We start from the raw sequence: 27,865 nt of genomic DNA, 5'->3' as shown, positions 1-27,865 counted from the left end.
ACAGAGAGAGACATGAGGAGGGAGAGTAGAAGAAGACGAGCCTTTTGGTGGTACTCTCGTCGTCGTTGGCCTCCAGACGACGGTGAATTTTTTTGGGGAAAACGATCGGAGAGAGAGAGGGAGGGAACAGAGAGATACGGGAAGAAAAGAAGAAAGAAAAGAGAAAGGAAGGAAAGAAAAAAAAAGAAAAGAAAAAAAAGAAAAAAAAAGAAAAAGAAAAAAAATAAAAAAAGGAAAAAAAAGTTTATTATTAATTGGGATTTGAGGCTTTGGGCAATTAGAAATAAAAAAAAGAATTTGAGATTTCGTTTAGTTATTTTTAAGCTCTAAACGCTAATATATTTTTATATAAAAATAATTAAAATACTTTAAAGGGCCTAAACGGCTAAACTTTAATATCTTAGTGTGTAGATTATAAAGAATAAAAAGTATTAGAGTATATATAGTATATAAGATTTAGTGTATGAATTATAAAATATGAATATATTAATTTCATTTATTCATTATACTAATTTTATTTAACAGTATTTGTCTTCAGCGTGCATTATATTCATCACATATCACATGAAACCTACTATATAATTTGGTTTCGTCAATATTTTTTATCAATATAATAGATAATATGTTAAATAAACATATGATAAAGTTTCATTCAAAATTTCCATATTTTGATAGCAATTTCGGTCGTTTCCGTCGAATTTTTATCGAAATTTAAAAATATTCAAAATTTCCGTCGAAATTTCCATCGAAATTTCTTCGAAACCCGAAATTTTATTCCTTGATTATGACTGAATTGATTTTTTTAATACATTATATTATAAATTAATATAATATTTGTGATATAATATTATTTTTAATTTTTTTATTATAGTGGCATGTGATGTAATATTTGTAAATTATAATACCTTTTACTTTATGAATTTGTTTGACTTTTCAATTAATATTTAATCTAAAATACTATTTAATTTTAATACTTAAACTAAAAACTTATTGAAATTTAGTATTTAAAATCAATCCACCTTAATTTTTTTTTGGTTGCATTTACTGTTGTGTAATTTCCCCCGGCTGACACTCGTCAATCCATTCTCAACCTCGCCCATTATCAAGAAAAAAAGATGAGAGCGTAAGCTGATTATGATTCTCGACTCACCAATGGCAACAACACCACCCGCACTGACGCTTCATCTCTCTCGCCTCACCCGCCACTTCCCTCTCTCTTCTCCTCTCTTCACACCACTTCTCTCTCCTTCCGCTCGTCTCATTCCCAAGCCGCGTGACCTGCCCTTCCGCCCAAGGCTTTGCCTCAGCCGTCCCTTCTTCGCCTGCAGCCTCTCCCGCCGATTCTCTGTTGCCGCCTCAACCTCTCCAGGTTTATATTTCTCGCTTCTTTCTCTTTTTCAGTCAGACATTTTGTTGAACATGTCCTCTGCGTTATCGTGGAGCGTTTGAATGCAGTTGTAGTTTTGCTTGCTTCATTCTCTTAGTCTTTAGTAATGGAAATAGCGTCCAATCTCCAAGTAATGGAGAATTTGTGACATTTAGTTGCAGAATATAGTGTCTTTACACTCAATGGTGTCTTTTCTGGTTTAATTGTAGATTATGTGACATGTTCTGCTTGTTTGCTGAGAAAAAGGTAGGAAAACAGTAGATAGTGGAGTTTAAAGTTTTCCAAAGTGAGTTTTTTCACAATGGCATTCAGTTACCGCTCTCAACCCCTCAATCTGTTGGACTGAAGTCATGTTCTGCTTATACAAGTTTGAATCTTTCCTGTAGTTTTGATGCTTTTTGGGCTAATTGTAGTGGGTACAGACACGGCTATAGTGCTTGGTTCATGATCAGTGATCAAATTCAGGGTGAGATGTGTAAGATGAATCCTCCATCACATGGTAGAGATCAGAATTCCACACAAAATTTATATCTTGAAAATTAAGACTTCTGTATCCACCAATCATCCCAAAATCCAGTTTGAACCCATTTCTCACCACTACACATAGGCAACAATAGAAAGAAAATGCCTTCAAGGGACTCCGACTTGAGTCCCTAACCACAGTGTTAGAGTCCCACCCATTAGCATGTATCACATATTTGCTTTTGATGACGGCATGTTAAAGAGAATCACTTTCCAAAGGAAACCGCCACAACCACTTCCCAAGAAGATCCATATTTCTTTTTTCCAAATTGCTTATCCCCAGACCACCCTTTTACCTTCTTCAACCCCCTCCTGCAAAAAATCTCACATTAGTTTTTCCTATCCACTCTCTTTGGAATTCTGATAGTATGTTAAAACCGATTGAATTAGAGTGAGCCTAACTCCTTTTGATAGAAGCATTTTCTTACATCCTTCAAATCTCTTTTCCACCACTTCCACAACTGGATCTCTCTGCAATATGGATCCCAAAAAGTCGCAGCTCGTGTTGTTTTCTCTTCAAAAAATAAAAGTTGCAGCTCAGTGGATTTTCTCATAGTAGAAGACATAAATATTTCAATAACTGTGATTAATCCAGTTTAGGATTCCAGTTTGTCTTCGTGTACACTAATCCCAGAAATTAAACTCTTAGACCTATTGACTTGATATTGTACAAAGAATCTCAATAACTGTGATTGAATTGAAGGATTCCTGCTCATCCCCAGAACGAAAGAAAATTGTATCATCCTCAAATTGCTAGTGTGAGACCACCACCCATTCCCTACCAACTGAGAGTCCTTCCACTAGCTGAAATTATTTTCTTTATATACTAGCTGGCTCAAGATGTTAACAACCAAAGTAAATTAGAAAGGTGGTTATGGGTCTCCTTGCCTTAAACCCCTTTGATGCACCAAATTTAACTCTTGGCTTCCCATTTATCATTATTGATAAATTGACAGATGCTAACACCGTTTGATTCATTTCCTCCATTTTCCTCCTAACCCTTTGATTTTAAAGTGTATCTTATGTATAAGAATACGTACTGTTTTTTTGGGTGTGCAAACATGCAGAAAGGTGATCCCTGAATATCAATGGAAGGGTTTATGATCATTATGCAACATTTCTGTTCATATTTAAAATAAATCTATATTTAACATGTGTGAGCACCCCCACCCCCCCCCCCCCCCCCTCCCCCGGTTCTGTTTTCAAATTAGCAATTTAGGAATGATATGTACCCATACCTTAAATGTGAAATTTACTAGATTCTTCATGATTTTGCAGACTTGGGTAATGATGGGATAGTTGATGAAAGATATGATGTCATTGTGGTCGGAGGAGGACATGCAGGCTGTGAAGCTGCCCTAGCAGCTGCTCGTTTAGGGGCACAAACTCTTCTCCTCACACTAAATATTGATAGAATTGCATGGCAGGTTAAAATCTTGGCTTTTCTTGATAACCTCTTAATGTTGCTGTTTTATTTAGTTCCTTTGTACTCTCAAGATTTGATATGTGAAGTTAATTTTCATTTTGAGTTCTTAACTCTTGTAGTTCCAATTAGAGGATCAATGCCAAAATTTAATCGTTTACAGCTACAAACTTGACCTAATGAGATGGAATATTTGGAATGCTCATTTTTTTATTCATTTATTTATCTGAAAAGAAACAGATACTTCATTAAATGAAAGATAAACAAGTACAGATTATGGAAAAGGAGTCCACATCAGTAGTACCTCTTACATCTGAATTATAACGCTATCCCCCAAAACAGAAACAAGCCAAGCCCTTAAATAAAACACTAACGCACAACAGGTTTCCAATCTATCATAATAGCAGAACAAGAAGACTCCCTAAATTCTGAAGAGCTACTGATGCCCCACAAAGACGTCCAAAATCTGATTCTCACCCAGAGTTCCTTCTCTCTCACTCCTTTACAGTTCTCGAAAATCCTCCTATTCTGCTCCATCCAAATAACCTACAAAACTGCTAGCACCATGCACCCCCATAAAGTTCTTGCTTTCTTGCCTCTTCCCAATACATTATGTTGGTCACCACAAAGCAAAGCATAACAACCCCTAGTAATAGCCCAATTTGGAAACCTTGGTCCATAAATTAAAGGGTAACTCCTCCACCATGATCCACCCACCATAGCTAACAATCTTTTTACCTTTTTGAATGCAATGTTGACCCCATTTGGAAAGAATTACTTTAGATGACCTTGGATACAAGTTTACCAAGCCCACTTACCCTTGACACCTCTTCATCGGATTTACAGAAAAACATTCTGTTGTTTTGAAGAGGAAGAAGGTCCAGCTCTCTGACCAAAAGAAGTGAAATGGACCTGTGAATCACCTCCCAAGACGTATGTACTGCCTTCCTTTTGCTGACCACTGTGAATTCCCAAATAAGCTTCTTTATACAAGCTGTTCTGCTGAAAGGATCCTTTCTTTTTTGGTTACACTCAACTGTAGCAAGACTCCTGTTGCCCGAGGTCAGTATGATTTTGATCAACTTTCTTTCTGGGAGTTTACTCGTTTTCTGGAGTTCCATCTTTTGTTTTCTTCTTCTACCCCCAGACACCAACATGGACAAGTGATTCATCACCATGACCCATCCAATGTGCTTCTTTCCCTCATGCAGGATTATATTCCTAACAAAGCCATCCACCCCATTCTTGAAGATACTTAAAAACACACCATCCTTATTGAATACTTTTCCACATAGTAATGGTTGCCTCTATATTTCTTGAAAAAATTCTGATCGGTTACCTCCATCGCATACTTTACCCTTTCCAACAGCCAATGGCGCAACCCAAACCCATTGAAATATGATAACTCCTGTCTATTTCTTTTTGTGATCTTGATTGCCTTCCCAAAAGAATTCTCATCCATTACTAAAATGTTTAGTTTTTGTTCAATTTAAAAGCTCTGCATAGGTGTTTCAAATTCTCTCTGACCTCTCTATCTCTCCTTCTTGTTTCTCTGCCTCTCTCTCCCTCTACCACACACTTCATCCCACATCAAATATGTTCCTGTGAACCAAACTGAAGTCAGTCAATGTTTTAAGTTAGGATAGGAAACTAGCTGTAAACTAAAAACAAAACAGACATAAAAAATTCGATAATCATGTGTGGAACATCTGGAATACTTTTCGTAAATCACACAATCTGTGGCAGCATTCCAACTTCGCTCTTGTACATTCCTCATCCTCAGATTATATATTTGGTTCTCTCTCTCTCTCTCTCTCTCTCTCTCTCTCTCACACACACACACACACACACACACACACGCAGAGGTGTGATCACATTGGTTTATGCAAAATGGCTCCAAGTCTTTAGAGTCTTGACACAGTTAATTTTAAGAGCTTATTAATGAAAAATATTTGATACAGCCTTGCAACCCAGCAGTAGGTGGACCAGCAAAATCGCAACTTGTACATGAAGTTGATGCCCTTGGTGGTGAAATTGGGAAGATTGCTGATCGGTAAAGTAAAATCTCCTATATTTGCATGGTGTTGAATCTTCATTTTTGTCTTGGTTGGAGTTATGTGCTTATGAAGGGGATAGAGGATGAGAGAGAGAGTGAAAAGGAGAGAGAGGGAGAGCCTGTGAGATGAAAGGAGAGTGGGGGGGAGGGCATTCCAGGGGGTTGGGAACTCACAGTTACAAGCACTTTTTAAGAGACTTTTGTATTGAACAGAAAGTTATCATACTGGAAGTAAATGAATTTTCCTATGGTGGGAATAAACAAAGGATATCATATTTCAGTGAATTTGGGGTGTGCATGTTGGCTGATAAAGCAACTATAGGAGGCAAAGAAAGCAGGAAGTCTCAAGTTTTTCAGACAATACAGACGCAATCAACACCATGTTTGGTTGGAAAAGTATAGCAATCAGAATGGAGTTTTTCTGAGCTCCTTCAGTAATGAGGGGGAAGGATTTGAGGAACATCATCCTACTTCAAGGAGAAAACTTTCAGGGGTGGGATATGATGGCTGAGAATCTATTGGGTATGGTGTTTGGTGGAAAAACTTGTGAACATAAATAGGTAAATCAGAATATTGGAAACAAAGATCTTTTTAATTTTAAAGGAAAAGGCAAATCAGCGGTTGGTAGAGCTCTGGACACGAGGGATGTCGGGTCTAAGAGCAAATAAACTTCAAGCAATGGAAATTCCAATTCGACTGATGAATTGGCTTTTGGAGACTGGTCAAGCAGTGGTTTGCGTTAGAATACACGTGCTGGATAATTGGAGGGATATACAGGTGATGCTGTCCATGTTAGCCGGGATTTGAGGTTGTTTTAAGACTCTTTATGGCAAAATCTGTGTTCTTGTGTAGGGACATTGAAAAAGCAGATAAGCTGTGAAAACAGGAAACTGTTCATTAAATGGTCAAACAATGGAATTGGGAAGAAGTGGTATCCACTGTGTAACGCAGTATTGTTTACTTGCGCCAGGGGGGTGGGGGTAGAAAGGATCATCTTATTATTTGGGAAGTGGCTTCTAAAAGCAAAGAGAATGGGGGTATGGGAGTTGGAAATCTGTTGGTTAGAAACAAGGCATTTCTAGGAAAGTGGTTGTGGCATTTCCCGCTTGAAAGTGAGTCTCTCTTGCATGCAGTGATAAAAAGAAAATATGGGCTCCAAGAGAATGGGTGGGGTGCTAAGGCAGCTTTGAGAGGTTCAAGTAGAAGTCCTTGGAAATAATGCAATATTAATATTTTGAGAAAATTATCAGTATTTCCAAACCAGTGATGCACCTTCCCCAAACCAGTATATATTATTAAAGTTTAGGGCTTTTGCCCTAACCCCTATACCGAAGCCCTATATGAGATCATTTAAAATAATTTTTATCGGGTTTATTAGGGTAGGTTTAGTAGGGATTTGTCCTTTAAGAGAAATTACCCTTAATTTTAGGAGCATGTCAATTTTTACTGGCCTAGCTTTTGAAATGGTTTGTGCATTTTGCTATTTATTTATTTTTTCACTTTTCAAGTTTTGGTTGGTGCCTACCTTTCCCACTTTAGAATCTTCCATTGTGCTCTTGAGCATTCTATTGTTGCAACGTCCCTGATTTACATTCTTTTGCTTAGGTGCTATGTACAAAAGCGCATTCTCAATGCGTCAAGGGGCCCTGCAGTTCAAGCACTGCGTGCACAAACTGATAAACGTGAATATGCTATGGAAATGAGAAAAATAGTGGAGAGGCAAGTATTGCTTAATCTTTCTGCTTGAGTCGTTCTAGTGTCCTTTTTATTGCTAAAGAAGGGGTTTCTACATGAAGATCTATTTTTTTTTATTCTTTACATAATCAGTTTGCCTCACGGAACCCGTATCTGCCTGATTTCAGCCAATCTTCAACTGTGTGGTTGACTGCAAAATTACTTAATGGTTTGGTTTTTGTGGAACTTTTGAAAATTCCTAATTATGATTGCTTGAATGTGGAGTTTCTTCTTCTGAATTATTGTGCTTTTGAATGCAATATTTTTTCCCAGTCAATGCATATAGTACTATAAAATGATCTGCTTCCCTCATTGTTAGGCTGAATTTTCAAATTTCTGTTATTTTATCTATTTAATTAATTAAACAATAGACAGAACAATAATAAGATTCTAGTGGTGCCTTGGTCAGCATATGCTCCTCAGAATCACCACCACTATAGAGTTACTTGCCTCATGGACTGGCGAACAACTTTTATCTCCTTCTGAAATGCCTTCTTTAATACCTTAACCTCATTCTTTGGACTTGAACTCAAAAAAAAAAAAAAAAGCAACTATTAGAAACAATGAGGTACAAATTGTAAAAGCACCTGAGTTGTTTACATGAAATTCAGTTTTCCCTTGTATGTAATTCCTTGTTTAACCACAGCTTATGGAAGAGAAGAAAATGAGAAACCAAAATGCAAATAAAAAAGAAAAAAAGAAAAAGAAAAAGAAAAAAGAAAAACAAAGAGATACAGCATAAAAAGATAACTAGATGAACAACGGTGATCTGATAAGGACCTAGGTTGAGGACTTGCATCTCAGCTGTTAGATGATATGTGGATGGTTGATATGTACAATTAGTAAGATTGGGTGAGATGAATCTTAGTCGTCCATGATGTTTAGTTAGCTGAGATGAAAGGTTCTTCAAATTCCTAATTATATTGCCACAGACTGGATGAATACGTAGCTAAGCATTTATGTATGTATGTATGTATGTATGTATTTGATATTATATTTGTAAGAGATATAGATATAAGATTACAGACAAGTTATTAATGAAAATCCAGAATCATGAGTTGACCAGTGTTTCGAAGGGACAAAGTGTTTATTGCCAGTATAAGTGGGAACATGAAACAGACCCCAAACATCAGAATGAATAAGAGAGAATCAAACATCATGCTTATTAAAACTTATAGGGAAGGAAATACGATGATCCTTTGCAACAATGCAAGGATCAATTGGAAATCAGAAATATTAACTTTAGAAAATAAAGATAGAAATAAATGTTGTAGATATTGGAAGGAAGGATGTGCCAATCTCTTATGCCATAGCCAAATTCTCTTCACAATCCTTAGACCCCTCTGTCTCTACTGATGACCACAGCCCACATCCTAGTAGTACAGATCTCCTCTTTCCCTACCATGATCAATCATCGTCTTAAGAATATCCCGAAACACACAATGAGTTGGGTAAAAGGTGACAAACAACTTAGGTGCTTAGTAATTTTACCAATAGACATCAAATTGTTAGAAAGGCTAGGAACATGTAAAACTGAGGATAGAGACAGAGATGATGAAAATGGAAAATAACATGCTCCAAGAACTGGAGTAGAAGGACCATTAGCAACTTTAACAATATTTCTAGGTGGGGAAGCATAGGAAACAAACAGATGGAATTATTGGTAAGCGCCTGAATCAAGATCCATGGCTTATCAAAAGAAATAGATTTAGTACTCAAGGCAAATCCAAAGTTACCTGTTCCAGCCAAGGAAGTAGAAGCATCAGCTAGAGAAAGCTTGTGAGCAGACTATACCTGATCTACTTGAGGTGCAAAATTCGGTTGTGTAGGCTGGAAAATTAGGTGTGCCTATAGCTCATCATGATTGTTTTTCTGTTGATTTTCCTTTTTCTGAAGAAACCACTCTGGATATCCATGCAACTTAAAACAAGTCTCTTGGATATAATTTGTACCATTACAGTAGGTACACCTCCTGTTACCAGAACTTTTTGAACCTGAGAAACAAGATAATGGCTGAGAATTGCCAGTACAGGACTTAGGAACTTTCTGGGTAGGCCGAGAAAAACCAGCCACCTGGCTGAACCCACTGTAATTTTTTCAGCATCATAGCCACCCTGCATAAGAAGCCTGCACAGTAGGAAGAGGATCTTGGGCCAAAACTTGACTCTGAACTTGGTCTAAATGAGGATCAAGTCAAGCCAACCAATCATCTAAGTGTTCCTATGCAATTTCCTTGTTTCGGGCAGCAACTTCGACATACCCTATTTGACTGGGGCACAAATAATCTATTTCCTGCCAAATCAGCTGATTAGTACCATAATAATCAGCCAAAGGCTTACCATTTTGACATGTCTCAAGTGCCCGATGTCAAAGCTCATACAACTGTGAAGCATCTTTTCCAACAAAGTAGGTTAGGACAACATTCCCAACGACACGGGCAGTAGGAAGACAGAAAAATATCTCTTATATTCCTTGTAATTGAGCAGAGAAGCCAAAAACCAACTGGCAATTGGTGGAGAGGCCCAATGATCTTGTATATTATGGTGCAAGGTTTCAAGTACCCGCTGTGAGATTTTTACTCTCAACAAGGCTCGAGTAGACTGTAAAAATTCCACAGTAACTGCACTAATAGTGAAACAAACACATACCATGTTGCTAATCAAAGTACAGGATAGCACACCTTGCAACATGACTACATCATAAAAGGTATGGATATGAATTAGCTGTTAAAACGGTGTATATTAACGTAATTCTTGATAGGTAGAGGACTCAAGTTTATGAATTCTGATGTTACATGATATCACTCATTGTAAAAGAAAGAAGAGTTAAGAATAAGAAAAGAAAAGAAAAGAAAGGCATGAATGGTGCTTTATCTGTGTGAATTTGAAGTAATGATATCTGAATTTTCAGTTTTTATGAAGTTTGAAAAAGAAGAGTTAAGAATAAGAAAAGAAAAGAAAGGCATGAATGGTGCCTTATCTGTGTGAATTTGAAGTAATGATAGCTAATTTTTCAGTTTTTATGAAGTTTGAAATACACAATGAATAGAAGTCCTCTATAGAAGGATATAATGTGGCCAAAATTCACTGTAGCTCTTTTAATTTCTTATATAGAGAGTCATAAGTACATAACCAACCTTTTTTTTTCTACACCATAAAGCTTTTTTTAATTTTTTATTCTTATTTTTATAAGAGATCCTTTTTAATTCATAAATTTTAGTTGACTATTTGAGTTATTAGTCTAGGTATAGCTGATTAATTTATTTGTTTAGTTATCACACTTAACCTCATCTTGCATATCTTTGTTCGGATGGTTGTTTGCTGTGAAGTGTTAACTAGTTTGATCTGCTTTTGTTTCCAGTGCCCCAAACCTTTCTATTAGAGAGGCAATGGTGACAGATATCTTATTAGGAAAGAATGACAATGTGGAAGGTGTACAAACATTTTTTGGGATGAACTTCTATGCTCCTTCTGTTATTCTCACAACAGGCACATTTATGAGTGGTAAAATTTGGGTTGGTAGAACCTCTATGCCTGCAGGAAGAGCTGGGGAATCGGCTTCACTTGGACTAACTGAGAACTTACAGCAACTTGGTTTCGAAACTGATCGATTAAAGACTGGAACCCCGGCACGTGTGGACTGTCGCACTGTTGATTTTTCTGGATTGGAACCACAGCATGGCGATGAAGAGGTCCTTCCTTTTAATCCCATATGTAGGTTCAGTGCACTATAAATATATCATTTTGCTATCTATCCACATGATATAACTATGCGTTCACAATATTAACATATTTAAAGGTACTGGTACATTGCATACATAGATAACCTACTTGTCCTCCCACGTCCAAATTGTTTACTTGGCTATTTGGTTCTGTTTTTCTGGACTAGGCCAAAATATCTCTGCTGAACTTAACACCTGACGTGGGACAGGATGCTTTGTTACTAACATGAGATGGAACAGCAACAAAAGTAACTGTCTCCACAGAAGAATATGGGTAATTTTTTGTGGAAAAACTTGGGAAAAGATGGTAATTTTGTACTTAGGGAGAGCTTTCAAGTTCTGTTGTTTGACAATGCATTATAAGATTAAGGGGTTAACGTTCCAAACAGCAATTAGCAGGTTCTGTTTTATTACTGTTTTCTGGCTGGAAACTCAAGTTTAGGTTTCAGGATTTTTATTGGTTGAGATAAATTTTGGTTGGGATTCTAGGGTATAGATTTTGGATGGCAATGGTTAGGGAAAATGTGGGTAATTTGTGTGAATGGTGTAAAGAAACAGCTGGAAAATGTGGGTAATTTGTGTGAATGGTGTAAAGAAACAGCTACTGGCTGGGGTTCAAATAAAGCAAGAAAGAAAGGGAAATCAGCAATGTTTTATGGTTTTTTGTATGATCAACTAAAAGTCAATTTCATTCATTAAAATGGTCAAAGCCTCAGTATAATACTAAACATGTCGTATACATTTTCAAGTGTAACTCCTACCGCATATTTAGCAATTAACCACCCAAAAAGAACACTAGAAACATAGTCCTTTAGCTGCCCAACTAGGAAGTTTTTTTTATGTTTTTATTTTTTTTTAAATTTTTTTTTATAGATATACCTATTTTTTTCCCTCCTAAGCATCCACAAACCTGCATGGGGAGTAATCTTCCAACAACTCTGCAGTTTTATTAGAATAATAAACTTTCCAACTTCCCAGCGAGAAACCCAGAACAAGGCACCCCCCACTGAATACCAAACCCCAAAGAACAATACTCCCATTTCTCTCTGGCAATAGGATAGCGAAGGAATGATATTAAGATCAGTTCTATTGTGGAAGCTCTTTGTTGTCAAAGATTAGCGCTGTTTTAGTGGTGTGAAGTATCCAGTGAATAGCCGATCCAATTTATGGCATTTGGGGTTAGTTGATGGTGGAATGTGTGCAAGCTTTTATTGTAGGAAGGATGATTAGGCTGGATTGTAGTCTATTGTGGTTTACATTGGTTATATTTGCAAACTAAAAAATACTAATTATCACATTTAGAAACGAAATAATGCAACACCACTACTAAAAGATCATTACTGAAAACCATGTCTAGTACTCATGGGATGGCTTTTTTTGGAGTAATGAAAAAATTCCATTGCATCCAAATCAATCAAATCTTTCTTCTCAACTCTTAAAATTAAAGAAAACCGAGGCTCTTTTTGTTTCATGAAAAATGGCTTCCTAAAAGGAAAAAGTTCTGAAGGAAAATATCTTATCAATGTGAAACGAAAAAGAAAAGAATTTTTAAATTGTGAAATAAAAAATATATATTACAGTGCCCAACACCCCAGAAACTCCATCATATGAAATGTAAGACAATGATATGCTTTCTTAATATTTTCCTATGTTTGTTGTATACAAAGAAAATTTTATATATTTTTATTAACACTTTCTGGAAATTGGAGCTTCCCAGCAAATGGGTAGAGGTGGCAGCATTTGACAGGAGGTGTGAATTGTCGTAGGCATCTGATAGCCAACAACTGGCATATTCTGGCTGGAGACCACGGGCTGCCAGCTACCAGTGAGGATTAGTGGGGAAATGCAGAAATGGACCCTAAGGAACAATCTTAACTGATTTAGCCTTATAGACGATGCTAATTAAGCCTTGCATTTCTTATTCTTGTTGTAACGACCATCAGGATACGATACAATATTTTTGTTCGGCCAAGGAAGTTCTAAATTTTATCAAGCAAGACAATAAATAATATATGTTTAATTTTACTTTTTTTGCAGTTAATATTCAAATGCGGCAATTTGTTTTCTTTGAGATTTGCCTTTTAATCTGATTGATAATTAACAGGTCAGCTGGTTTAGTTTTGATCCTGATTTCCATATTGAAAGGGAACAAATGTGCTGCTATCTCACGCGCACAACAAAGAGCACTCATGAGCTAATCAAAGCAAACTTGCATGAAACTCCTACTTATGGAGGATGGGTTGAGGCGAAGGGGCCTAGGTATTGTCCTTCAATTGAAGATAAGGTAAGTTGAAAGTCAACTAGTATTAGAAAGGCATTGTCTTGGTGGCAACAGATGCTGCTAATCATCTATTCATATGTATATAAAATATACGAAGGGCACTTCAAGCTGTAATTATTAATTATAGGTGACTGCTATTTAAGTATCATAAGGACTACGCAGTTTTAGAAATTTTATATTTTTAACAATTTTCCTTATAACGCATCACTGGTCCATTTTACCCCTGGCAGCATTGAATAAAAGATGCTTTGCTATTTGTTTTTCATTATGAGAAATTTCCTGATATAATTTTTCTCTTATTTTGGCTTTAGATTGTTCGGTTTAAGGATAAAGAGTCTCATCAAATTTTTCTTGAACCAGAGGGTCGAAGTGTGCCTGAGCTTTATGTGCAGGTATGGTAGCATTCACCTTCTCATTTTCTACTTAGATTGATAAACTATATATATAAATTAATAACTAAGGGATATATTTAGACTGTCAACATTCTTCTAATTGAATACAAATAGCTATCTCCTAATTTTGCCAAATTTTTCAGATCAGCAATATGGAGATTATAATTATTATCTTTCTTATAATCTGTGTCAGATGATGCTTCTTTTAAACATTTTCCCCTACATTTGTCATTTCCTTCTCACACAGGGATTCTCAACTGGTTTACCAGAGAGACTACAATTACCACTCTTGAGGACTTTGCCTGGACTTGAAAATTGCTCAATGCTGAGGCCTGCTTATGCGGTAGAGTACGATTTCTTGCCTGCTCATCAATGTTCTCGGTCTCTTATGACAAAGAAAATTGAGGGGCTTTTCTTCTCTGGTCAAATTAATGGAACTACAGGCTATGAAGAAGCTGCAGCGCAAGTAATTATTTATAGTATCCTTTATTCATTTGATATATTTTGGAATACATTCTATCTGTAGTTGATGTAATGATGGATGAAAAGTTTACATGTCATATTTTTCAATTTGTAAAAAGGAAATTTGTGCTTTTTGGTTATTGTTACTATTTTCTCTTCTAACAAAAAAATTGTCTCATTCTTGTCTGTTCTTCTCCACAGGGCATTCTTTCTGGTATCAATGCTGCTAGACATTCAGATGGTAAGCCCCTCATTGTTCTCGAGAGAGAAAGCAGTTATGTGGGGACATTGATTGATGATTTAGTCACTAAGGACCTCCGAGAACCTTACCGCATGTTAACAAGGTAATGACCTCATGTTGTCCAAATCTTCTTAAGATCATTGTTATGTTCATTCATACTTCTAATCTTGGTGATCAACTATAAAAATGGCATCAAGTGTAATGCTTGAGTATTGGGTTTGGTGGGTGTTTGATGCTCATGCATATTTGATGGTTGGACTCGATGACTTCATATGTTGTTACATCATTTTTTTTTCATGATCTACAAGAAAACTTGTAACTTGTAAGATTGTTGAATAGCAATTTTCATATTCATTGAATCCGACATTTTTCCTTAATCTAGCATTTCATTCATGGAATCAGCATTTTTTTGGCTGAAAGGTTGGTGCTTCTTATTTCAATTACCCGTATGTTACAATGACAACATGTAAATGCATGCAAGTGCTCCCGTGTCTAGAAAAATGATGTATTTTTAAACCATGGAAGTGGAAGGGAGGGTGTTATTTTGTATGTCTTGTGCTCAGGGTTTGTATGACTCCTCGGGTTCAGCTAAGATATGATCCTGTGACTTCCTGCGGTCTTTGGTTATTTAACCGCAACGTTTGGCGGTATTTTGTTCATTTATTTTGGGGCATTTTGCATTCTAGCTGTTGCATGGTCCTTTGTGCTCTTGGACAGGTGTTCAGTTCATACCATGACCTTTTAGCCCAGAGTCTTCGAGCCAGAACATAATTGAAGGGCATTTAGAGCTGAACATTCTTTCTGGGAGTTGGACAGCGAGTTGTGGCGCATTGTCTTGCTGCCTTTGTGGTCTTGTTTGAGACCAACAGTTTCTTTCCGTTTTGTTTCCCCCACTTTTTTTTTGGTCAAAATCACACTTTAGTCAGTCCACTTACCCATTTAAACTCAATATTTGCAAAATACCCTTAAGCCTAACTAGAGTTGGTAGTGGCCATTACCGCTGCCCCAGAACCTTCTCTGATTCGCCCTTGGATATGCAGTGGCCATGAGTACAAGACATCCCCTAAGGGCTTTTTTTTTTTTTTTTTTTTTTCAGCCTTTTCTTTTAAGTAACTTTGGGGAAAAAATATTGTATTTTACATTTTTTTAAGGGGATGAAGTGAGTATTTGGTGGGGGAAGTTGGCATCTCATCCTAAAATTGTCATAATGTCATAGTGAATGTTGATGCTTCGCTTCACAGACTAGATGCAAAGATACAATGCAACAAGTCACAGAAGTAGAATGCTATGCAGCTGATTGGTAAATATGTTTTCCACATGAAACTATTTCGTTCTGTTGAATTCCGACAGATTTTAATTGCAATAAGTTGTCATATCAGTTCTCTACTATATAAATCAATAATTCAAAATCCTACTTCACATTCCACTGAGTCTGACCATACATGATAGTTTAAAATATTGAATAACCTATTGTTCCACTCTGTCTCAAAGTATATTATATTTTTCTGGTTGAAAGATTTAGAACGTATTTACAGTTGCAGGACAAGGGAATCTTCCATTTTCCTTATGCTTCTATATTGGAGCCATTATGGTCATATCTAGTTGCAACTTAGTGTGAAAGATGTACAACTTTTAGATTTGGTTCTTATGGTGTATAAATGTTTCAAAAATTGGTTCATATAATTGTTGAGATTATGGTAGGATTTGTTCATTGACCCTTCTGCTTGGCATCAATTAATCCTCATAGCAGAAAATAAGTATGTAATTTGTATATGCATTCTTGACTTTAGTACCATAACAAATCCATAACGGTGTATCCTTTATTTTCCCACATAGCCGCTCGGAACATCGGTTACTTCTTCGATCTGACAATGCCGATAGCCGCCTAACACCATTGGGACGTGAAATTGGGTTAATAGATGATAGACGTTGGAAACTCTACCAGGACAAGCAAGCTCGTATTTCAGAGGAAAAGAAGCGATTGAAAAGTGTCAGAATTTCAGGTTCTCATCTTTATTTATTTCTTCTTATATTTAGTGGCCCCTTTACACCTTTAACATTTTTGTATACTTGTGTACTTGTGTACTTTGGTTCATTGGTTAATGAAATTATTTAAGGGTTAGATACAATTTATCCTCCGAACTATGGCCGGGTTTACAGTTTACCCCTAAACTAAAAATGTTGACAAACTATTTTCCATCAAACATATGACCCCATTCAAAAAAAAAAAAAAATCAAATGGGCTGTTAATTTTGCACATGTGGCTTATTTTTCTGAGGGCTTTTAGTCTTTTAATTTGTTAATTGAATTTTGATTTTTGTTTTAACAATTTTAAAATATTAGGTTTCTAAATAAGTTTTGGAATCTTCAAAATGCCCTCAGAAAAAGGCCTCGTTGTGTCATAATGGTGTCATGTGTGCAAAAATGACAACCTATTTGACATTTTTGCCTAAAAGTTTCAATCTTTAACCTTGCAACGTTCAATTTGTATCGATGTTGTCTCGTTGTTTCAATATAAACAATGTTTAGAATATAAAATCCTGCACCAGATATTTCAAGCCTTGCATCACAATATATCATATATTGGGCCTCTCCACCCATTTTTAATTGGATTTGAGTTGGATGCGCCAACTTTAACATGATATTAGAACGGAACTTCATTCACATGTCAGGCCAAGTATGGCCACATGTGCTCCATGTCAGGGAATGCCTTCCTGCTGAAGAAAAAATGGAAGAATTTTTTTAGATGGGAACAAAACTAAAATGTGGGAAATAACTCATGGACTGTTCACAACACATTGAAAACTACTCTAATTATACAAGTGAGCGACTTGGTTCTGTTGAACTCACTGAATGAGAAACTTTAAGACAATCTTCTCAAACTTTTCTTCACAAGGAAAATAACAAAAACAACCATAGATCACTGGGGGCAAGACTTTAAGGCTCGCTTGGTTCGTAGAGGAAATCAATTCCTATGCATTTTCCAGTGGGAAGGGAATGCAAGATTCTAAATGCTATGTTTGGTAATGCTGGGAAAGTAGACATGAAATCTCTTTTTATTTCCATTCCCATCTTTGGTTTTATAACCTTATCTATTATATATTTATGTAATTATAATAAATTTTAAAGGAGTGGTATTTTCAATTGCTCTTAGGGGTAGTATGGTCTTGAAAATTAATCATTAATGCTTTCCAATGGGAAGGAAAAACCAAACTCAAGCTTGTTGGAGGGTTTCATTTCCCCCTTTTGGGGCATCACTTTCTCATGAGCTTGGAATTATTTTCTCATGCTTGCACTTACTAAATATGAGAATGAAATTATTTTTTCATTCCCAAGCCTCCAATCTGCAAACCAAATGGGCCCTAAGTCTTGAACGGTTTCTGATCAGATGCCTGTCTATTATGTCCTTAGTGTAACAGGAAAATATGTCCATGATATGTAGCCCATGATTTTGGTCCTCCTGGTTGTTACGTAGGAGCAGTCGATAACAATGTGACCTCTAAATCTCATTGCTTTTAAAGTATGCTTCTTACAAAGTATTCCTGGAACCTGTAGTTTTTGTTTTGTGTTTCTGTCAGGAGGGGATTTGGCTGCTGATGTTACTAGTCTTTCGAGTCAGCCAGTGAAAGACTTTTCAACTCTGGAGAGTCTTCTTAAGAAACCACATGTAGGATATAAAGTTCTTGATAAGCATGGTTTTGGGAATGAACTGCTGTCTAGAGTAGAAAAAGAATGTGTAGAGATTGACATCAAGTATGAAGGCTTCATTATGCGCCAGCAGAGCCAGCTCCAACAGGTGAGCAAAATATTATCAGCTCCAACAGGCTTCATTACCCAAAAAAATTGTTATCTGGTGCCAATTCAATATTCATTATTACTTTAAATCATGCAACTCATTGATTTATTTCCTATTATTATCTCAACTACAAGTTTTGGCAGAAACTGCTGTAGTTTGCAACTTAGCAGCTTTAGTTATACACCACCTCATGTTGCCAACTTTTGTTCTACTTATAGATGGTCCATCAACAACATAGACGACTTCCAGAGGACTTGGATTACTATGCAATAACAACTTTGTCTCTTGAAGCACGTGAGAAACTCTCCAAGGTGTGTACAATAAATAATTTCCCTGATGACATTGACCTTTTTACAAAATATCCGGAACTCTGAAGTTGTGGCAAAATGAATTTTCATGATGGTATCGGAGAGAAATGGAAAATACAAAGGTTGGGTTTTTATTGGAGGGACACAAGCGTAAAAGGGTTCAGGGAAAGGGTAGCTGGGCATTTTCCAGAAAAAAATAGGTATAGTTTAGGTATCTCAAATATTTCATTAAACGGAGTCAAGTGCTTCCCTTGTTTTTGTCTTGCAAAACTTCTAGGATGAAGTAGCTCCCATGTGGTTCTTCAAAAAGCACTCTAATTTTAATTAGGCCCCAAGAAAAGTACTTTTTAAAAAATTTTCCAAGAAAAGATTTTAAAAAAGAACATGCTTTTACTCATTTGGAAGCCCTTTTGGCAACAGACCCTTAATATATCATCAGTATTTGATTTTCTTTAGAAAAAAGTTATTTTTAAGCTTCAAATCAAACTCTAATGACTCCTAGAAATATTGAAAGACTCATTAAATAGTAGAAGACAAAGAAAACTCAAAAGAGAGTAATCTTTTTAATACCAAATACATTGAGTCTATCTCATAACATTTAATTCTTAGAATGATCAGTCCCCTTCTCTGAAGGGATCTCGCACATGCCCTTTTTTTGCGGCATCCATTAGATGTCTTTTAATTAGATGCAACTCTGCACATGAAACAAAACTTAATAAAGCCATCTGACTGGTTCATAGAACAAAAATCCACTGAACCCATAGGGCATAGCTCCTTCGTGGTCCTTCGCGGTGGCTGAACAAAAAAATCAGTGGGATTGCACCTCACTCCATTCCTTCCTTTGGAACTTCATCCTCCGTTTGGTTGCACTCTAACAATTCCCCCTTTTTATCCGTTTTCTTCAATAGCTAGCACCATACATAGAAAATTTTCTCTATTTTCTTGGTCCCATTGCCCCCTCTTTTCTCTATTTTATTTTTCTATAACAAGGGAAAATCCGTTGTTTAGAGGTGCAGGGAAAATCCTCTTGGCAAACTGGGTAAGTGGTGAAGAAAGAGAATTTTTTTTTCTTTTGAAATCTGCAGCAACTGAATAAGAAACACCTCAAATTAAACAACTCCAACACAAACAAATTTTCAGACAAATTTTCTCTTGCACAAGTTAAGATTTACTTGTTAAATTTTCAAAATAGATAAATATCCCAGTAGTTCTTTCACACCATCTTAACAGAAACTGTTCTATTTAAACCCACAACTACCCAACTGGTCCAACTACTAAGCAAAATTATCCCAACTCGAAAATTATGCAGCAACCCAGCAAATCTACTACTCTAGTAAGACCTCTTAATTGGAGGGAGCTAGAAAACCCACTGATTTTTGGTTCAGGAAGGGGAAGAATCTCTGTCAGGTGGGTTTTTGTGTTCTGACCCACTTTCTATCGGGTTCTCTTTCAATCAGATGGGATTTTTAAGTTTGGTTTGTGTGCAGGGTTGGATCTCATTAAAAGAGATCCATTATAGCTGCAAACAAAATACCATAAAAAAAGGAATGTGCGGGGATCCTTTTAGAGAAGGGGCTCCTATTGATATTGATTTATTTATCTATTTATTATATTGACCATTTCTTACATTACATGGATTAACCAACTCTTTGAGGCCTCATTGTCATACTTGGTCAAATGGGCTTGTTGTAGGTACTTTCATGGATTAACCAACTCTTTGAGGCCTCGTTGTCATACTTGGTCAAATGGGCTTGTTGTAGGGACTTTCATGGATTAACCAACTCTTTGAGACCATTTCTTACATTATATGGATTAACCAACTCTTGTATTACCTACTGCATCATGGATTTTGTAGTAATTATATATTGTTTTCGTGTGAATAACTGTGCTTATCATTTGGATCTGCAAAAATATGGTTCCATTCAGTTGTAACAGAAATATCATCTTTTTTTTTTTTCTTAACCAAAAAAGAAATATCATCTTTTTAGGTGAGGCCACAAACCATTGGTCAAGCAAGCAGAGTTGGTGGGGTGAGCCCTGCCGATATCACTGCTCTCCTCATTATCCTTGAAGCCAATAGAAGGAGAGCACAAGATCAGAAGAGGCTCCAGCTTCTAAATTCTGTCAAGACAGATACAGATCTACATGTATCTGAAGTTCCTTTGGCAGAGACAATCAGTACATGATATGCTCCGTGCTTGTGTGGATTGACATTTGAGTTGGATTCAAGTGTGTATCCTAAAGTATCAATTTTGTGTAAGAAACACATTTGAGAAACAAAATCAATGGGTACTAAACCTAGCTTCTAACTTGAGATACTTGGTAGTTACCCAAGTAGCAATCGCATAGAGATAAGTTTGTTTGGTCTTAAAACTATGAAGAGCTCAGTGCACCATCTGCTATCAGGTGCTGTGTACTTGCAGAACTCCTTTTGATCCTTCTACCATTGTTAACTGCAAGTCTGCAACAGAAGTGAAGATACAAGCCTGCTACCATAAGTTGAAGTACAAGTGCTTATAAACATAGTTTCAGGCATTTTGCCAGTTTTTACATTGGAATACTATCTATTTGTCATTTTTTTATCAAAACAGGAACTTGTTCATGTTGTAGTTAGGAAGAATCTAAATATTCAAGCCAAGAACTTGTATTCTAGAACAATCTTTCAATCTTAATCTCTATTTGGTTATTCATAGTTCTATGATTACAATTTTATATTTATAACCTGCAATTCAAGTTAATGTATTAAATTTTATTTGTTGCAGTCCTTTAATCTTATTAGAACTTGAAGTTATATTTTATATTCATAGTTGAAACCAGAAGTTTCGTGACTGTATAATGTATATCCATAAAATATGAACCCAATGTTTTCGCTGTGTATAACTTGAAACTCCGTATCATAACTACATGAAGTTCTGCACTTACATTAACTCTAGGCATAAATTCAATTTAGACACATAACTATATATGTTATTTCAACGGAGTTCACGAACTTTCAAATATTTTAAATATACACCTGATTTATTATGTAAATTGAAAAATGAAATTTCGTCCATCAATTTATTGAGAGATCAGTTAAATGTCAGCTTCGCTTTTGCTAACGGGAATTAATTGTTTTTGCTAACGGGAATTAATTGGCGACGTGGCACCAACTCAGCATACATTTTCCGCCAAATGAGCAACACGTATCCACTTGACATGGGCCCACGCACCCATAACCTCTTTCTTGCTCGTCCAACGCTCTTCTGATCATTTAGTTTCCCAAAAACATCAAGTTTTCCCCCAAATTTGAATATGAATCCCTCACTTGTGTTCAACGAGCGAGAAAGAGATGGTGAGTTTGTGGACCCGTGACAGGGGTTAGGTGGACCCGTGTCGCTCATTTTCCGCGGGTCCACCTAACCCCTGACACGGGCCCACAAACTCTCTCTCTATTATTATTAAATTGTGGGCATGTATCGCTCATTTGACGGGAAATGTTTGCTGAGATAGCGCCACATCGCCAAGTAATCCCAGTCAGCAAAAACCAAGTTGTCATTTAACTGATCTTTCAACGAATCAATAGACAGTAATTCATTTTTCAATTTAGATAATAGATCAAGTGTATATTTGAAATATTTTAAAGTTCATGGACCCCGTTGAAATAACTTATATAGTTATGTGTCTAAATTGAATTTATGTCTTAACTCTATGTACATACAAGGCATGAAGTCTTGAAAATTCTAGATCCACAATGCATCTAGTGTTTTGGTGGTTTTGGCCCCTGCACTCGATCTTTGCTGTTGTTTCCTTGTTTCTCCTCAAGGATTTTTTGCCTGTACTTTTTCCTATTTATTTATATAATTTGTGCTCTAGGAGATTTCCTCACTTGAGTACTTCACCACAAAAAAAATATATATATATAATAAAAATAAAATAAAATTAACTAGGTTCTGATAAATTAATATTGGGTGTCGCCAATCATCCCCAATTTTTTTATTAGTAGTCTCAACACACTCTTTACAATCATCTTTATTTAACAAAAAAATGTTAAAACTTAGACATCACCATCGGAATCAACCCCTGAAGCAGCCCATCATTCCCACCGGAATCAACCCCTGAAGCCGCCCATCATTCCCACCGGCCACCACTATCACCCAATTAATTGAAAGCAAAACCCAAACTGAAAAGCTTGTTGTTGGGGTGAGACTAGGTATTTGGCAGATGATATACGAGAGTAATGAAACAATGGAGCCCCATAAGTGGACATTAAAAGCTTTCTTTGTTGGGCTTAATTATCGATTTACCACCCAAAACTGTAACTCATTTCCACTTTACCACCTGAAATTTTTTTGTCCCAGATTACCACTTGTAACTTACATGCGTGTCTCATTTTATCTTGTTCCGTCAACAATTCCATTAAAAATGATGACATGGCCGTTAATGATGACATGGCACGCTGGATGTGCGCCACGTGTCACGTCTTTTCTTGTATTTTCTGATTTTTTTTTTCTATTTTTATGAACTTTGAAAATTAATTAAAAATAGCACCGAACTTAGAAAAATACACGGAAAATTCCTACTAAATTGTCTTGACTAGTACTAAATTCTTTGTTGCATAAAGCCATTTCCATGATCTGAGAGTGATGCAAGTTTCATCAGCAGTAGTGGCTGAAGGAGCAGATTTGTCAATTTTTAAGATTATAATCAAAGTTACTGGCATCAACATAGAGAGAAGCTGCCACCATTGGTGCAACTAGAAGTGCAAAAGCGATCACATAGACTCCCACTAACACAAATTTACTGGTAGTCTGGGAGACGTTAATAGGTATATAGAAAATGACTGGTGAAACTTCTCTAGAAGGTTGTTTACTGAACGCGCGTATGACTCCTTCAATTAATCTGCATACAGAAATAAGAAAACCTCAATCCAAATTGATGAGGAAAGGTGTAGTGGGGTTTATGGTTTTGTTAAAGAGGAGAGGTGTGTAGAGATGTTGGAGACATGAGTGGAGATATTGGATATACAAAGTTGTTGGGTATAGTTTAAGTTAATTATTTTTAAAATGTTTATATTATGTCCTCAATAGTCAATTTATATTAGAATAAAATAAGAAATTAACATGTCATTAAATTGTTGAGGCTATTGAAAAAAAAAACAATTGGGTCCGGCACCCATTAATATTTGTATGATACAACTAGTCCTGATTTTTGTGTTGTTGGAATTTACATGTATATATATTTGAGTTTAGTTCATGTTGCTTGATTCCAAGCCAATGAAATCTAGGAAATTCTTGCTATCTCTTTAATTTTTCCTGAGTTTTACTTGGTATTAGATGCTTGCTGTTGGAGAAACTGTAGTTCGGCTCCGAAAGAGTGCAGCTTGTGAGGACAATTTAATGTATTCATCATATTCCATCAGTGACAATAATAATTAATTCTCTTGCGTTTGAATTTCAAAATAAATAGTAATATAATGTATGTAAGCATATATAGAACCGATTTATTCACATGCTTATTAATACACTCCCAATTCTTTTTTTCTTTATTATTTTTTTTTTTTTTTGAGAGAATACACTCCCAATTCAACGACAAGTAATAATTTAAATATAACTAACACTCTAATATGGATTCAATAATCAAAGGCTCATGAATCCAAGCAAAAGGAAATAAAAAAGTTACAATATACTTCTGGTAAATCTTTGATCCGATAATTTATAGGTTAATTAAGCTTTCCGGTAACATATTCCATCTTCTTCATCTCAACCTTTCTGGTAAATCTTTGATTCGATAATTTGTAGGTTAATTAAGCTCTCCGGTACCATATTCCATCTTCTTCATCTCAACCTTCACACGCCTCAGACATCTTCACCATTTTCTCAATGAAAATCCAAAATCTAATAATTAAATAGAGATGGAGATGACGATTGCAGGTTTTTGCACAAACAGTCTTTAGGTCATTTTCATGGATGGAGTGTTGAATTTGAGAAGGCGGTTTTGAAGAAAGCAATGGGCTTCAATCTTTTTCTGGACTCTAGTTTAGGATTTGATTTGTTTGGCAGTTGCTTAGTCACAACCAGAGACCACTACTGCATGTCAAGTCATTCTCATCCATTTTTGGTGAGTTTTTTTCTTTCTGGTGACATGCTTTTGATCTGGTCCTGTCTATCAATGGGGAGGGACATATTGAACGGACCTCTACCCAATAGTGTTTGGTGATGATGATGATGGTTGCCGCCTCGAAGACTCTTTTGTAGAGCGACGTCGTGGGTAGTTCATCACCCGCAACTTCGAGCACAATTTCTACAAGTTTTAAACAAATCATAAGATGGTCTTTCAATCACTACTACAAATATAGCCTTTTAGGACATGCACCCAATTTATGACATACAAGGACCTTTTTTTTTTTAAGCATCCTAAAAGCTTATTTAAGATTCTTATTTGCTTTTGATGCAAACTTAATTAAGTGTAGACTTAAGGGCACTTGCTTTTAAAAAAAGCGTCATAAAGTATGTTTTAATTTTTTAAAAAAAATGGGGGATTAAGCCTCCAATAATATATGTCTTGAAAAATAAAAACGAATCATTCTTTCCCAAATTGAAAATCTGGATTTTGTCAAAATAAGGAAATTTCAAAATCTTCCTATGGTTGTAAAATGCACTATAAAACTCAAAGTAGACCAAATTGAAAAAAATTAAACCCCATTGACCTAATTAATGCAGAATATGATTAAAACAAAGGACTAAAGCTGTAGTTTACCCTTAATCAAACCCCAAATTAATACACATGTTAAAGAAATGGAAGTGATGAAATGCTTAAAGGGTCGGTTAAGAATATGTATACCTCTGGTAAATCATTGATCCGATGATTGAGAACCATTACATTCTTTATCAACATCGTCTTCGTCTTCATCTTTGTTTTCTGGAACTATGCTACACATAGGGTTGGCATGGTTTGGTGCACCGATCTTTTGGTTGGGTTTTCAAATTGACACTAGCGTGTCAGTACTCCAAAACAGGAATCGACGCCGACACTGATAAAGATGAAGGCAAGACCAACAAGTCTATATGCAAATATTTTGGATCAGTTTCGATGTTTTTCGGTTTAGTGTCGAGATTTGGATTTCATGCTAGAGTGAAAGTGAGAAACGATGACAACATGTATAGATTGATAGAGAGTGACACAGAAAGAGAAAGTGAACAGATCAAAGAGATCTGAGAAAAATAAAGACAAATATGAGAGAGAGAGAGAGAGAGAAAGAGAACAGATTGACAATATCTGAGAAAGAGAAAGACAGATCGACGAGATCTAAGACAAAGAAAGACAGATCGATGAGATCTGAGAAAGAAAGACAGATATATCGACGAGATCTAAGAAAGAGAAAGACAGATCTGAGAGGGAGGGAGTCAAGTTTAGAGAGAGGAGAGCGGCGAAATCTGAAAAATATGGAAGAAAATGTTTTAGGTTAGTGTTTTTAAAGGCATATCTGAGAGAGAGGGAGTCAAGTTGAGAGAGAGGAGAGCGGCGCAACCTAAAAAATATGGAAGAAAATGTTTTAGGTTAGTGTGTCAATGTTATTATTATATTTTTTATAAAGGTTGTTTTAGTAAGATAATAAATATATTTATTGCTATACAACTAACATAAGTTCCCTTGTGGAGTGGTATGTTGGTTGCTTTGTTGGCTTTCCATGTCTTATGGTTGATTCCCAACATTGATCATGCACTTTAGTGTTTTTTTTTTTTTCCTCAGCGGGGAGAAGAGATCGAACTTGGGTGCAAAGTGGGCAATTTCATAGCCCTTCCAACTAGGCTACCCAACAACTGTTTTTTTTTTTTTTTCAATATTAATAAGGGTGATTCTAAACATACCCAAAATTTTTCTTATTTTACCCTAACTTCTCAATTTACCCAACCATCACTTTTTTGAAATTAATATTTTCTCATTTTACCCAACTCGATCAAATTACTATCATACCCTTATTAATAATACCCAACCCACTCTTTTATATTTTCTTTCATTACCCAACTTATTCACATACCCAACTTATCAAGCCAACACATTCCCACCGAACATTCAAGCTTCATCCACCTCTCCCGCCGCCCCCGCAAGATGACCCACCTGAAACAGCCCACCATCTTCCTCTATGAACACAAAAAAAAAAATTAATTTTTGTCCTTATGAATGAATCTGGGTTCGCGCTTCATTTAGTGGACTAGAGCCGAATATTTGTATTATGTTCAGCAAGTGCCTACCGAACATTTGCATTATATTCAGTAGGTGCCCACCGAATAATGATTGTATGTTCGGTAGGTGCCTACCGAATGAAGATTGTGTGATAATTTTAGACATTTATGCACTATTCAGTGGGCACCTGCCGAACATCCTATCATTCTTCGGTGGGCACCTGTCGAATATAATGCAAATGTTTGGCAAGCACCTATCGAATATAATGTATATAATCGGCTCTGGTCCATCGAATGAAGCACGAACCCAGATTCATTCATAGTGTTTATGGCGTTAAGAAAACAAAAAAATTTGCACACAACCTTCGTTTGAAAGCTCCCAAACAACGATTGGACTCTCCATTCATCAAAACAACCTTGATTGGATGATATGGAGATAAAAATTAGTTTAGGGTTTGGATTTTAGTTATGAGAGTAAGATTGAAGGTAAGTTTGGGAGGTAGAGAGGTTGATGATATGAGATGTTGGGTATGGAGAGAAAATTGAGGTTTTTTGTTTAAATATCATTTGTCCTTAATAGTCATTTCATAGTGGGACAAATAGTTCATTCATGTGTAAAATATATGTTGGGTAAAAAAAGAAAATATATAATTGGGTATGGCCAGAATTTCCCTATTAATAATACTCGGTTGGTTAACCATCAATAATAACATCTTCAACCTGTTATCTCTTTTTGGTTAGGTTTTTTAACCGAACAATGAGAAAAAAATATTAAACCACTAAAATCGATCTCTAGGGTTCAATTTGGTCCGTTTTTCTATTTATTGGTTAAAAATGCCTACCCCTAGCTACACATCCCACTTATTATATCTCCTTATAGTGGGAAGTTAAACACCCAAACACACTATAAGAGCGTTCATTTGTGCACAGATCACCTACATGTTAGCTCATTTTTCAAAGGCGAAAAGAGTACTAGTTTTGAAGAAAAGTTATATAGGCTGCTTTTGGTTTGCATCTAGGGTTAGATTTAAGGGTTCTTTAATTAGAAGCCCAAATTGAGAAAGAAAGTTAAGCCAAACCCTAGCTGGTCGAAAACTTAAGTAGAAACTCAAACTGTCCACCAAGCGTTCAGCAAACCCACCGAGCCTCAGTGACGCATCTGTCGAGCGCTCGGTGACTTGCAGATGCGGGTGCATCTGCACGCAAAACCCTGCATCTGCAAGCAAACCCCTGCATCTGCTAGCCTTTTGTAGATAGTTAATTAATTGGACAAAAAGCAAATACCTAATAATACTCATAGTTTCATTGTTCTAGTTTTTGAATTAGTGTTTTTTTTCTGTTACAATTGCAAAATCAATCCAGTGCTCATGATGTTGTTTC

At 36.1% G+C, this 27,865-nt stretch overlaps 1 protein-coding gene across 1 annotated transcript; it reads left to right on the top strand.

Annotated features, from left to right (window-relative positions):
* Positions 1–1,074: 1,074 nt before the first annotated feature.
* On the top strand, positions 1,075–21,114 carry LOC147291437 (glucose-inhibited division family A protein). The gene is made up of 13 exons (XM_086236436.1): positions 1,075–1,369; positions 3,188–3,336; positions 5,294–5,385; positions 6,994–7,107; positions 10,483–10,813; positions 12,948–13,127; positions 13,436–13,516; positions 13,764–13,982; positions 14,180–14,322; positions 16,056–16,222; positions 17,798–18,015; positions 18,234–18,326; positions 20,312–21,114. The coding sequence occupies exons 1-13, from the start codon at positions 1,135–1,137 to the stop codon at positions 20,507–20,509; spliced, it is 2,220 nt and encodes a 739-aa protein (XP_086092562.1). The 5' UTR covers positions 1,075–1,134; the 3' UTR covers positions 20,510–21,114.
* Positions 21,115–27,865: the final 6,751 nt, after the last annotated feature.

The sequence above is a fragment of the Dryas octopetala genome, chromosome 3 (assembly GCF_963921425.1).
Source record: "Dryas octopetala chromosome 3, drDryOcto1.1, whole genome shotgun sequence".
Lineage (NCBI taxonomy): Eukaryota > Viridiplantae > Streptophyta > Magnoliopsida > Rosales > Rosaceae > Dryas > Dryas octopetala.
The sequence above is the reverse complement of the archived record's forward strand: the minus strand, read 5'-3'. Positions and strand labels throughout refer to the sequence as shown.

Coding starts and splice junctions, on each gene's coding strand:
- LOC147291437 (XM_086236436.1), top strand. CDS start 1,135: ATGATTCTCGACTCACCAATGGCAACAACACCACCCGCACTGACGCTT. Junction 3,337..5,293: donor TTGATAGAATTGCATGGCAG/GTTAAAATCTTG, acceptor TATTTGATACAG/CCTTGCAACCCAGCAGTAGG. Junction 13,128..13,435: donor GTCCTTCAATTGAAGATAAG/GTAAGTTGAAAG, acceptor TTTTGGCTTTAG/ATTGTTCGGTTTAAGGATAA.